At 41.6% G+C, this 13,574-nt stretch overlaps 1 protein-coding gene and 1 pseudogene across 1 annotated transcript in view; one reads left to right on the forward strand and one right to left on the reverse strand.

Moving 5' to 3' along the window:
• The window catches only part of CMTM8 (CKLF like MARVEL transmembrane domain containing 8), a 108,681-nt gene extending 95,352 nt beyond the window's left edge, over positions 1-13,329 (reverse strand). The window contains exons 1-2 of the mRNA XM_027585055.2: positions 13,225-13,329; positions 12,549-12,771 (exon numbers count right to left, since the gene is read on the reverse strand). Of these exons, the coding sequence (XP_027440856.1) occupies positions 12,549-12,695 (147 nt within the window). The 5' untranslated portion in view covers positions 12,696-12,771; positions 13,225-13,329. The remainder of the gene's footprint in view (positions 1-12,548; positions 12,772-13,224) is intronic.
• LOC113919150 lies at positions 4,855-4,941 on the forward strand (annotated as a pseudogene).
• Positions 13,330-13,574: the final 245 nt, after the last annotated feature.

The following is a 13,574-nucleotide window of genomic DNA, read 5'->3' on the forward strand; positions in this document are numbered from 1 at the left end:
ACAAACCAACAAACATGAATCACCAAAGACTGAGGAAATCTGCCAGAGAAGGAGCCAACAGATTCAACAAACAGAAGAGGTCTCTCCGCAAAGTGTAAATACACTAAAGGGTCTTAAAATGATTCAATTAAAAAAAAAGAAGCAATCGGGCTACAAACTAAAAAGAATGACAAACTGTTGGGATTTTAAAATATCAAAGCCCAAAAAAACCATACTCCACAGAAAATGTGAATTGGGGCTGGAACTGTTATTTCCCTAAAACTCTGCAAAGAACAAAGAGAAGGAAAGTTTGGGGTGGGGAAAGCAAGGAGATACTGAAGACAGTTTAATCTTTCCTGGAACTTCTGGACTGAATAAAGAGTTTTTGGAAGGAGAAAACAGAACAGATGCAGGAAATACAAAAAGGTTTTCTGTGCTGAAGAGAGATTTGGATATTAGTTATATGGGTCCAATGAAGGCTGATAAATGAAGAATGCTTTTCTAGACACATAGTGGTAAATTATATGATCTCTACAGATCTCTAAACATAGGGAGAAAATTCCAAAGGCTTCTACGGAGATTTAAAAAAAACCATTTGGTTGCTTAAAAGGAAATAAGAACATTATTCCTACAGAGGAGTGGGTTTATAGCCTAGGGCAAACAAGCCCTCTGACTTAAATATTACACAGATTATGTTCTGCAAGAGATGCAAAGGACATATTCTCAGCAGGGATCACCAGGGGACATCAGGCTAGAACTGCCCTGAGGGACTTCAGGTCCTCTCCATCAATACCAGGTTGGGACAACAGCATTCTGTCTACCCAGGGAGAGACCCCATCAGGACTCCGAAAACTCCAAGTGAGGGTTTAACAATCTTCTTTAATTCCCAACCACAACAACCTGAATGAAGCGCCAGTGTAATTACCAGATACGGTTGCAAAACTACCTTTCACAAACTATTTCATCCCAATAAAACAACATTCCACCCACAATTTCTTGCTATACCACCAATGCCATCTTTCTACATTCTCATGGGTAATGCAACATGCAAGTCACTTCATGCAAGGCTGGGCTGCAACCAAGTCTGGGGGAATGCACAATCATGAATGGACAAGACCTGGGAGGGATTGAACCTCAAGGCCTATCTAGGGTCTACCAGACCATCATGTCTCTTATTAACAGTACTGGATGCTTGAAGATAATGAAGCAAGGTCTTCAAAGAATTAATGAAAAGAAATGCTAGGACCTATAATTTTATACCAAATTATTATTCAAGTATGAAGATAAAAGAAAAATGTTTTTAGATGTGCAATAATTTAAAAAGTTTACCATCTTCAAAGTCTTTCTAAAACAATTACTCAAGGAGTTATCTGGAAATTGAAAAATAAGAAAGTAAATGACACAAAAAATTGACAAAAGAGTGTGAAAAAATCTAAACTTGTTAAGTCTAAATAGTTGTTCAGTAATGTGGGTGGGAAGCTTCAGACAACCAGCAAGAAACAATTCCTAAGAAATCAACTTTTTAAAAAGTAGTGCAGTGGGGTGCTTGGCTGGCTTGGTCAGTGGAGCGTGTGACTCTTAATCTTGGGGCTGTGGGTTTGAGCCCCGTGCTGGGTGTAGAGATTATTTAAAAAACAAACTCATTAATTAAAAAAATCTTTAAAAAATAAATAAAAAGTAGTGCAGGGATTATAAAATGGTGCATCCACTCTGGAAAAAAAACTCAGGCAGTTTCTCAAATGGTTAAAAGTAGAGTTTTCATATGATCCAGCAATTCTACTCCTAGGAATACATGCAAGAGAAATGAAAATATATGTCTACAAAAGACTTGTACATGAATATTCTTAGCAGCATTATCAACAATATTTAAAAGGTAGAAAAACCCTTGGGGCACATGGGTGGCTCAGTCCTTAAGCGTCTGCCTTCGGCTCAGGTGATGATCCCAGGGTCCTGGGATGGAGCCCTGCCCTGGGCCCCCTGCTCAGTGGGAGGCCTGCTTCTCCTGCTTCTCAATCATATGTGGCGTTTGAGAAACAAAACAAACAAACAAGCAAAGGGGGGGAAAAAGAGAGAATAAGACAAAACAAGAAACAAACTCTTACCTAGAGAGAACAAATTAATGGTTACCAGAAGGGAAGGGGTGACAGTATGGGTGAAGTGGATGAGGGGGATAGGGGAGTGCACTTATTCTGACGAGTACTAGGCAATGTGTGAAATTGCTGAATCACTATATTGTACACCTGAAACTAATAGAACACTGTATGTTAACTGGAATTAAAATAAAAACTTAAATAAAATAGTTGATTTTATGTTTTGTGAATCTCACTTCAATTCAAAATAAAGGGACAAGAATATAACAGATAAATGTTAGCCAAAAAAGCTTGTATGTCAATATTAAAGTCAAACAAAATAGATCACAGCAAATGAATCAAAAAGGTTGGTCTTACATGAGTGTAGAAACAACCAAATATAATATTAACAAATTAAATTCAAGAGTAAAAAAAAGTTTTAAACTATAATAGAATATTAAAAGAATATAACTAAGTAGAGATTTATTCCAAGATCACAAGAATGATTCAACATTTGATTTCCTAATATGATCCACTCCATTAGCAAATTAAGGGAAATAAAACCCTGGATGATCACATTGATAAACACTCCTCCCCCCAAATCCTATCTTCTAAATTCAGTAATCGTTTTTGATTAAAACAGGTACAAGTTAAACTTCCTTTCCTTAACTCAATAAGGAATATATACCAGAACCTGTAGTTAAACGTGTACTATCATTAAGACATTGGAAACAGCCCAACTAAAGTTATGAGCCAGCCAAGGACACTCATATCATCCCAATCATTCAACATTACACTGGTAGTGCCAACCTATGCAATAATGAAAAAAAAAGTAAAGTATAAATATAAAAAGGAAAAGAAAACAATCCAGGGCGCCTGGGTGGCTCAGTTGGTTAGGTGTCTGCTTTTGGCTCAGGTCATGATCCTGGGGTCCTGGGATCGAGCCCCACATCAGGCTCCTCACTCAGCAGGGAGTCTTCTCCCTCTGCCCCTCTCCCCAACTTGTGTTCTCACTCTCATGTTCTCTCTCTCTAATAACCAAATAAAATCTTTAAAAAAAGAGAAAAAGAAAACAATCCTTATTCACAGATACTACTATAATTTACTTATAACAGAAATAAAACTATTAGAACTAGTAAGTCAAATAAGATGGCAACACACAAGATTGAAATAAGAAAAATAACAGCTTCCTTATAAACCACAAATAATCAGAAATTTATAAATCCAATCAATTTTTGACAAATCTCCCTTATCAAAATTGAGAATTCTTAATTCTAGTAAGAAATACATAAGGGGTGCCTGGGTGGTTCAGTCAGTTGGGCGTCTACCTTCTGCTCAGGTCACAATCCCAGGGTCCTGGGATTGAGCCCTGTGCACTGGGCTCCCTACTCAGTGGGGAATCTGCTTGTCCCTCTCCTTCTGCCCTTCCTCCCACTCATGCTCTCTCTCGCTCACTCTCTCTCTCTCAAATAAATAAATATTTTTAAAAACCATGTAAGATTCATCTGGAAAAAACTGAGGACTTTAAGAGCATAAATTGACCCAAATAAATAGAGAGATACAATATTCCTAGGTTATAAGATTCAATATCGTATTAATTTATAATATTAATTATAATTAATTATATTAATTTATAAATTATCAAATTAATTTATAAATTTAATACAACTCAAGTTGTATTAAAGAGGGTTGAAGGAACACTGATTCTGAAAATCACTTGTATTAGTGTAAATATACAAGAATAGCAAATACAAAAATCTGTAAGACTTTACTGGATAATAAAATTCATGATGAAGCTACAGTAATTAAAAGGGTTTGGAATTGACTCAGGAATAGAACACATTAGGGTCAAGAAATAGTTACACATATATGTAATATGATATGACTAATGGTGAGACTACATATCCATTTGGGGAAAAAGGTGAAATCACATTCTGACCTTATACACACAAAAGGAACTTATGGCTTAAGATGGTAAATACTTTTAACACTAAAAAAAAATTCTACTATATTTTCTTCAAATATCTGCAAAATCCTGGGGGTAGGGAAGCCATGTTTAAGCAAAGTAAACCCTAGAAGGCTAAATAAAGATAACAGTGTAAAGATTTTAGTTATTTATTTATTTATTTAGAAAGCATCCAAGGGAGGGAGAGAATCTCAGGCAGACTCCATCCTGAGCAGAGAGCCTGATGTGGGGCGTGATCTCACGACCCTGAGATCATGACCTGAGCCGAAATCAAGAGTCTGACACTTAACCAACTGAGCCATCCAGGCACCCCAAAGATAACAGTTTAGATTTCATGCAAATTAGAAACTTATTTTGATGAAGATGGCATGCTATTAACAAGCAACAGAGAAAATTAATACCCATAGTATATAGGAAACTTATAAATAAGAACATAGAAAAATACCAAGGTATTATTAAATGATGAAATAGTTACAGAATTCATGTAACATGCTCATATACAGAAAGAGGTCTGAGAGAAATGTGAATGGTAAGTACGTCAAGGCAGGTGGGTAGATGAGGGGTGGCATGAAGGACATAGGTTAGCAGAGACTTTCAGTTTTCATTCTATATATAAATGATTTGAAATTTATCTTTACAATGAGCACTTATTACTTTGCTGTAGGCTTCTTTTATTCCATTAACTCATAAATACATCCTCATTATAAAAAATGTAAACCTGTAAAAAGATAAGCAGTTAAAAAGCAAACAACCCATTCAAACACATTCTCCAAAGCAATCTTACTTCTCTCCTGGGAGGTAATAGTCATTTAAGTTTTCTCTTTCTCTTTTATATCTTTTATCACTTCTCGGCCTTTTGGCTAAGATCAAGTGTAATCTCTCTCTTTTATATCTTTAAAACATTTTTTAAAGAAAGAAAGAGCCCATGTTTTAAATGAAGAGGAAAAAACAAGCAGTTACCAAAAGAAATAAATGGTTGATGAGCATATTTAAAATATTCAACTTTAATAATCACAGACATGCAAATAAAAACAATTTGTTCTTTTTCAAATATCCGGGGTCCCCTAAATATCAGCTGATGTTCTTCCTGACTAATGGTGTCTATGCCAAACTAGTTTTTATTATTTTGAGTATCTCCCACTCCAACAAAATTGGCAAATATTAAAAGAAAGTTCGAGTATTTGCAGAAACAAACCCTGTTACACACTGAAATACCACTAGAGGAAATGCAAATTGGTATAAACTTTTCTGTACAACTTGGCAGCAGAATCAAAAGTCTTAAAAACACATATGCTAAACCACACACACAAAAAACTATTAGAACCAATAAATGAGGTCATCAAAATTATAGGATACAAGATCAAGGATACAGAACTCAATTGGATTTCTATGCTTTAATAATGAACAGACTGAAAATGAAATTAAGAAAATAATTCCATTTGCAAGAGCATCAAATAGAATAAAATACTTAGGAAGAAATTTAACAAATGAAAAATAAGACCTGTGTGCTGAAAACTACAAAACATTGTTGAAAGAAATTAGAGAAAACCTAATTAAATGGCAAGACATCCCATGTTCATGAATTGGAAAATTTAATTTTGTTAAGATGCAATACTCCCCAAATTGATCTACAGATTCAACACAATCCATATTGAAATTTCAGCTGCCCCTTTTTGCAGAAATTGACAAACTGATACTAAAACTCATATGGAAATGCAAGGGACCCAGGATAGCCAAAAAACAATTTTGAAAAAAGAAAAATTTGGCACACTCATAACTTCTGATTTCAAAACTTTCTACAAAGCTACAGTAATCAGTATAGTGCGGTGCTGGCCAAAAGACACAGAGATCAATGGAATAGAACTGAGAATCCAGAAATACACCCTTATGCTACATTTGATTTTTGACAAGGGTGCCAAGACAATTCAATGAGAGAAAAATAGTCTTTTCAACAAATGGTGCTGGGACAATTAGCTAACCATATAGAAAAGAATCAACTTAGACCGCTATCTCACACTATATAAAAGTAACTCAAAATGCATCACAGACTCAAAGGTAAGACAAAACTATACAACTTTTAGGAGGATACATAAAAGTAAATCTTCATGACCTTGGGTTAAGAAAGTCTTCTCAGATATGATATCAAAAGCATAAGCCACAAAAGAAAAAATATATATAAATTGGACTTTATCAAATTAAGAATCTTTGCACTTCAAAGGACATCATCACATAAAGTGAAAAGACAACCCACAGAATGGAAGAAAAATATTTGCACATCATCTATCTGATAGAAGACTTGTATCCAGAATATGTAAAGAGCTCTTACAACTCAACAATAAGATAATTTTTTAAACGGCAAGGGATTTGAATAGACATTTCCCCGAAGAAGATATATAAGTGACAAATAAGCATATGAAGAGCTGCTCAACATCATTAGTCGTTAGAGAAATACAAACCAAAACCACAATGAGATACCACTTCACACCCTGTAGGATGCCCAGAATCAAAAAGACAGAAAATAATCTTAGTGAGGATGTAGAGAAATGGGAACTCGGATTGCTGGCCGGATTGTAATGTAGTGCAGCCACTTTGAAAACAGTCTAGCAGTGCTTCAAGCTATTAAACAAAGACTTACCCTATGACTCAGCCATTCCATTCCTACGTAGTGCCCAAGAGAAGTGAAAACATATGTCCACAAAAATACTCTGTTCATGAAGGTTGATAGCAGCATTACTCATAATAGCCAAAATGTGGAAACAACCCAAATGTCCATCAACTGATGAATAAACAAAATAATATATATATAAAACAACGGAATATTATTCAGCAAAAAAAGGAATGAAGTACTGATACATACTATAGCATGGATGACCACTGAAAGCATCATACTAAGTAAAGGAAACCGGACAGAAAGGACCACATATTATAGGGCCATTTTTGTGAAATGTCCAGAATAGCCAAATCTAGAGTCAGAAAGCAGACTAGTGGTTACGAAGGGCTGAGAGGAGGGAAGAACAAGAAGTAACTGCTCATAGGTATGGGGTTTCTTTCTGAGGCGACAAAGATGTTCTAAAATAGTAGTACAACTCTGTGAGTACCCTAAAAATCCTTGAATTGTACACATTAAAAAGGTCGATTTTATGATCTATCTCCATAGGGCTGCTTTTTAAGAATGCATATGCTAAATTTAACTCACAGAACTCTACACTAAAAAGGGTGAATTTTCCTGGACACCTCAATAAATTTGACTTTAAAGAAAATTCATAGACTTTTTATTCAATTCTAAGTACTCATCCTTAGAGAACACTAAAGAACCACCAGAAAGAGTTAGCATAAAGGAAGTTTGTTACATTTTTAAAGGAAAGAAACATAACCTGAACAGTAAGGGCCTGGATATTTATGGAATACTATGTGGCTATTAAGAATGTCATAAGAAATTAATTATTAATGAGGAAAGGTAATTTATCAGGGCTCAGCAGGACACCTGGCACTTTCAGATTGGGTAATCCGAGTTGAGTTTAATAAAGGTGTTATTTATAAAGCAGGGTGCAGGAAAACCACAGTGATAGTGCAGGGCCTGGCAGTGGTGAGCAGCTGGAAGTGAATGGCTATCGGAGGCCAGGAAAAACAGCTGTGTGCAGAGGGTTGCCAGACAGCCCGCCTTGCATGGAGGGACACAGTCAACCTGCTGAGAGTCAGCAGGGAGGGATCCCAGGGACTAAATACCCAGAACCAGCTCCCCTTTTCACCCCCCAATCCCCTGCGGGTACCACTTTTGGATGAATCCAGTGAAACGTCCGAGGGGAGCCCCTTGAGACAATCCATGCAAGTCAGCCTTCAGGGTGGAGAACAGAGTGGAGAAGGGTGTAGAGTGGATCTGAGGGACAAATGGGAGATATCCAGCCCAGATGGCCATAGCAGTAAACCAAAGAATAGTTTACAAGTGACTGCATCAAAAAAAAAAAAAAAAATACAGAAAAATGATACATAACCACTTGAAAAATTCTGGAATGGTTTATTCCAAGTGCTAAATAGTGATTCACTCAGAGTTCTTTTACAGTGGTGCTGTTGGCAATTGGTAAAGCAATTCATTGTTGGGGACTGTCTTCATGCACTTCAGGACATTTAGCGACCCTGACCCCCAGGGCACTAAACACCAGCAGAAGCTTCAGGTATTACAATAAACAATTTTTTTTTTTCTTTAATCCTATCCACTCCTAGTACCATGCCTGTTAGGAACCACCATGGGGGCTAGAATGACAGGGGGGTTTTCTTAACTACATTTTTCTATTTTTTCTACAAAGACTAGGTATTGTTTTGTGAAATGGAAACTATGTTCACTGTTTTTTGTTTTTTAAGAATTCAACAGGATAGTATGATTTAGATTCCAGCTCTCAGTAAACTCTATTTGTCCTTCCCCACCTAAGTCTGCTCATGACAGTAAGCATATGAAAGGTGACCTAACATTATTACACGATGCTGTAATTCATTTCAAAGTCACCGATAACAGGAAGGGTGCAATTAACTCAGCTTCTGACAAATCACTTTAATTCTTCAAGTACTCGTAATTGTCATAAGATCACAGCATCCTACAAGTCACAGGTCAAGTACTGGATTGCTTCTAGCTTTTATAAAACTTTAAACGGAAGGAAATGACTACAATTTGGTTTCAACACAATGTTACATTGGCACAGCCTGAAGTGTTTGAGTAGGTTAGTTACGACCACTCACTCCTGGGGGAAAGCCAGGGCTAGCGAATTTGACAACAGATTTGGGGAAACATTGTGTTTTGTTCTCAATTATTTCATTTCTCCCAGATTCAAGCAGGAAGTCAGAGTCTTAGCAATTCTTTGTCTCAGTATTTGGGGTTTTTTCAAGGCAGAAAGTAATATTCTTCTGGGGACAGGTCTATCTTAATGCCAGCCCGCGCGGGGACAGCAATAGTTTGAAACCTGCTCCCCTCACCCCCCATAAAGAATCAGTGGTACCGGATTGCATTACCTCCAAGAAACCAGCCACGGTAAGCCACATCCTGATTTAGACATTAAAACATGAACAAAAAAGTATCTTAGATCAAGAAAGCATATATCATTTAAGATAATACTTCACATTTTTTATTTTAGAAATTCCCCTAACTTAAAAAAGTATTTTTAGTTTAATAGCTTTACACTACTGATAATAATTTAAACCAGCAAAACTTCGTGGAAAAATAATTTCAGAATATGTAACAAAACCCTTAAATTTGTGCACTCTTTGACATACAATTGTACTTTAAAGAACTTTTCCTTGAAAAAAATCACTGGATAAATGTGGAAAGAGGGACAAAGCAGGAAAATTGCCATAGCATTAGCTATACTAGTAAAACCTAGAAACATGTTAGGTTTTATTTTTTTTGAACTTTTATTTATTTTTGAGAGAGAAAGAGCGCACGTGTGCGCTATGGATGAGCAGCGGGGGGGGGGGGGGGGGGGGGAGACAGAGGGTGAGGGAGAGAGAATCGCAAGCCGGCTCCACACTCCACACCCAGCACAGAGCCCAGTGCAGGCTCGATCCCACAACCCTGAGATCCGAGCCAAAATCAAGAGGCAGACACCCAACCAACTGAGCCACCCAGGCACCCCCAAAATATGAAAATGGAGGAAATCAAATACGGTACTTCCTTACAACAGAAACTATAATAACTGAGAAATCCGAGATCCTGAGAAATGTTTATGGCATGGTAATTGAACACGGCATGTCCGAACCCATGAGTAAAATTACAAGAAAATATATGCATAGAAAAAAAGGATAAAAGGAGTTTCAGAAAAAAAAAAAAAAACCCAGAAAACAGAAAGGTAAAAATCAGTTTAAAAAAATCTCCTTACATATACATGAGCTTTCCGGATTGAAAGAAGACATGAGGTCCTCATTATAATGGAAGAAAATGGCCTCAGAGGAAAGCACATTAGTGTGATCTGACAGATCTGTTAGGAGAAAGATCCAGAAGGGAAAGGAAAGAAAAGGATGAAGAATTGAAATTTATGAAAACAAAAAACAGAATAGCTCAAAGATAATGGAGAACTGCTTTCAAAATTCTGCAGGAAAACAAGTTCCAATCTAACATTCTTTACCTAGTCAAACTATTAATTATGTGTAAGAGTCAATTCAAGGTGTTTTGGAAGATGTAAATCTCAATCCACACATAATCCTTTCTCAGGAAACGACTAAAGTCTGTGTGGTCCCCCCACTGGGAGGAAGGCAAAACAGACAGGGACACTGGTCAGGAGAAGCAGGGGACCCAACCCAGAAGAGAAGGGGAGAGAAAGACTCTCCAGGGTGCTGCTGCACGAGACCCCATGCCCAGGTGAGCAGGCCGGGTGGGGGGGGGCGGGGAACGGGCAGGTCAGAGGCTCCCAGACAGGATTGGTCATGAGATGACCTCGATAGACTCCCAGATGTCTCTCACTTGACTGACAGGAGATTTTGACAATTAAGGTAAAATTAGTGATTAAACAGCTAGAGAATGAAGAAATGGAAAAAGAAAATTACCGACTCCAGGGAAACAAATTGGGCAGGAAAGGAAAAGGGCTCATAGACCACTCAGTGGCTCAACTGAGAACAATGTCTATGGTGTCCTAAGGTCAACACTACACTGGTTATTAATCTCACCCAAAATATTGTGGGAGACAGGAAGGCTATATGTATAATACAGGGTGGGGGGATGGGTCAAAGAGGGCTAAAGCCTCTTCTCTCAGAGGCGGAAGCCAGTGGATAACACCTACAACTGGGGGGAAAAAATCAAGGAACAGATTATAAACGTTTATGGCTCTAAGAGATTGGAAAGTGAGGAGACGCGGGGGCAAACTTACAACTCTGCCTGTTAACACTGACTCTTTAAAACATGTGCATGTATAGTTGTCAAAAATAAAAATTGAACTATTGTAGTGGTATGGGTAATTTTTCTTACCTGTTTTTCCATCTTAAAAAAATTTATTGAGATCTAAAAAGATACATGCCAAAGTATCAACCACTCGTGGTTATTTCTAGGGATGGGATTGTGGGCCATTTACATTTTGTCCTTCACTTTTCTATTTTCTGAAAAAGCATGGAACATAGAGCACATCGGTCAGAAATCAGAAAACAAGAGGCATTTTACTTCATTCCTGATCCGAAACCACCCCTGGGGGAGAAGCCCCCAACTCTGACTTTAGCTTTGTTTGTTCTGCTCAAGCAGGGAAGCCTGCCAACTACTTCATTCACACAGCAAATATTTGTCGAATTCCTATAAGCCAGGCCCTGCAAGGTGAGTCCAATACCTTAGTTTTTTTTACTGGGTCTCCTGAAGTCCTCAATACCAACTGCGGGAACCAGCTAGGGGCTGAGCTGAGCCAACGCTTCTCAAACTTTATGTGCAGGGGAATCGATTCAGTAGATTCTGGGGTGGGGTCTGAGATTTCCGAGGAGCAGGGAAGCTACTTGATGTACACAGGTTTTGTTAGGGGCTTCTCGGAGAAAGCATCTGAGTCTTCTGCCACATCTATATCACCATAGCTCGCATTCTCTAACCCCACATGAGCTAGATTTCAACTCCACAAATGCGTAAATGAATGTGTGTGACATATAATGGAAAGGGGACTGGTGAGACAGCTGGGAAGGATACCCCTTAGCAGTTAAGAGCAGGGCCCTGGGGTCAGGCTGGCCTGGGGCTGAATCACAGTCCCACCACCCCCAGGTATGACTGACTTCCCCTCGCTCTGCCTCAGTTTCTTCCCATGTAAAATGGAATAATTGAAGCCACCTTTACAGGGTAGGGCTGTTGTGTGGGTTACATGAGGGCACAAAGGCATTTAAAGGTCTTGAGAGGACCCCTGCCCATGGTGAGGTCAATAAACAGTAGCCATCACTAGCTGTTTACAGGGCTCCAGCCAAGAAGGACTGGCTGGGACTTCAGGAGAAATCACTTGATCTCTTAGCCTCCATGTCCTATGAAGAGGAGAATGCCCAAGGCAGGCCTCCTCCCCAGGAATGTTCTGAGCCTAAACCAGGCAGGAAAACTTCTGGTCCTCAACGGGGCTGAAACCCTCAGATTTTACGCAGGAAAAGTTTCTTAATTCACCTCAATTTTACTACCAGGGAGATAAATAGGCAAAGAAAAAAGTCCCCTCCGCTCCCCTATATTTTAGAAAGCTTTGCTTTCAGGGAGGAGCCATCCACGTGGAGATCAGGGAAGGGAGACATCAGGTGTCCATGACAGTCATTAAAACAAACTCCACGCCCACCAAGCATCCCGCTCCCAAGAGACGCCACGACCACCGAGAGGGCCCAGCAAGTCGGGTCTCTCCCCCAGCAGACATCCTGAGGGTCACGACCCTCTTGCCCAGGAGAGCGCAAGGTGATCGGGCCTCGCTCGAAGAGGGGGTCTCTGAGTTTTGCACTCTGGGAAGAAGGCGAGACTGAGCAAAAACGGTTCCCTGGAAGCGGGTCTGCGGAGGCACGACGCCCGAGTCCACCAACGCCGCCCCCCCCACCCCCAACCGCGCGCGCTCGGCACTCACGATCTCCGCCACGATGAGGAGCCCGGGCAGGGTGCGGAGGAACTCCCGGTCGTAGGCGAAGCTGCTGCTGCTGGTGGAAAAGTTCTCGGCGAAGGAGCTGGCAGTGGTGGTGACGGTCTGCGAGCGGACGCGCTGCGGCTCCTCCATCGCCGCGCCTCGGCCGGGCTGGCCCCTCCTCGGGGACCCCCCGGCGCGTCTGGCGCTGCCCTGGCGGCCCGGAGCCCTGGGGACACCGGCGGGGGGGAGGGGAGCGCTGCGGGCGCGGGGAGGGAGGCGCGCCGGGGGCGTCCCCCCGGGACTGTCCCGCCGCGGCGCGTGTCGTGCGAGTGCCCGGCGCCCCCCGCTTCTCGGCGCGGGGCTCTCGGGCTGCGCTGGGGCCCGGGAGGAGGAGGAGACCGCGCTAGGGGAGACCGCCGGGCGGCCGAGCTAGGCGCCAGAGGCCGGGAGGAGGGGAGGGGGCGTGGAGAGGGGCGGGCGCGAGGCGGGCTGGAGAAGGACCGCCCCGCGGAGGCGCTGCGGGTCCGCCGCCTCTTCACCTGTTGCAGGGGACAGTGCGGCCAGGGTCGCGGGGCTGGCCGCGCGGAGGAGAGGGCGCCGGGGGTCCCGGGCGCCTGCTGCAACCCGCCCGCCCAGCCTCCGCCAGGCCCCGCCCCCTCGTGCTGTCTGCTCCGCTGACCTGTCTCCTTCCACCTGGCGGCGGGGCCGGGGCTGCGCGGCCGCCGGGAAAGCGAGGCCCCTGAGGGGCTCCGAGGCCCCGGGAGCCACCCACTGCGCGATAACAGAGGCCGGGGGTCGAGAGGTGACTCCAACGCGAGAAAGAGCCGCCGGAACTCTGACCCGGCCGGACCTTAGACCCGAGATCGATGCGAGGCCGCTGCGACTGCCTGGGAGCCAGCCTGAGCTTCTCCCCCTCCCTCTGCGGCCGCCACCGAGGGCCGGCGTTATTTCCTGCTCCTCCTGTCGGGAACAATTTGAGGAACCAACCTAATCGCTGGGCTTCGAGGGCGAGACTCTTCCAGGCGCTCG

This window comes from Zalophus californianus, chromosome 1, assembly GCF_009762305.2.
Source record: "Zalophus californianus isolate mZalCal1 chromosome 1, mZalCal1.pri.v2, whole genome shotgun sequence".
Classification (NCBI taxonomy): Eukaryota; Metazoa; Chordata; class Mammalia; order Carnivora; family Otariidae; genus Zalophus; species Zalophus californianus.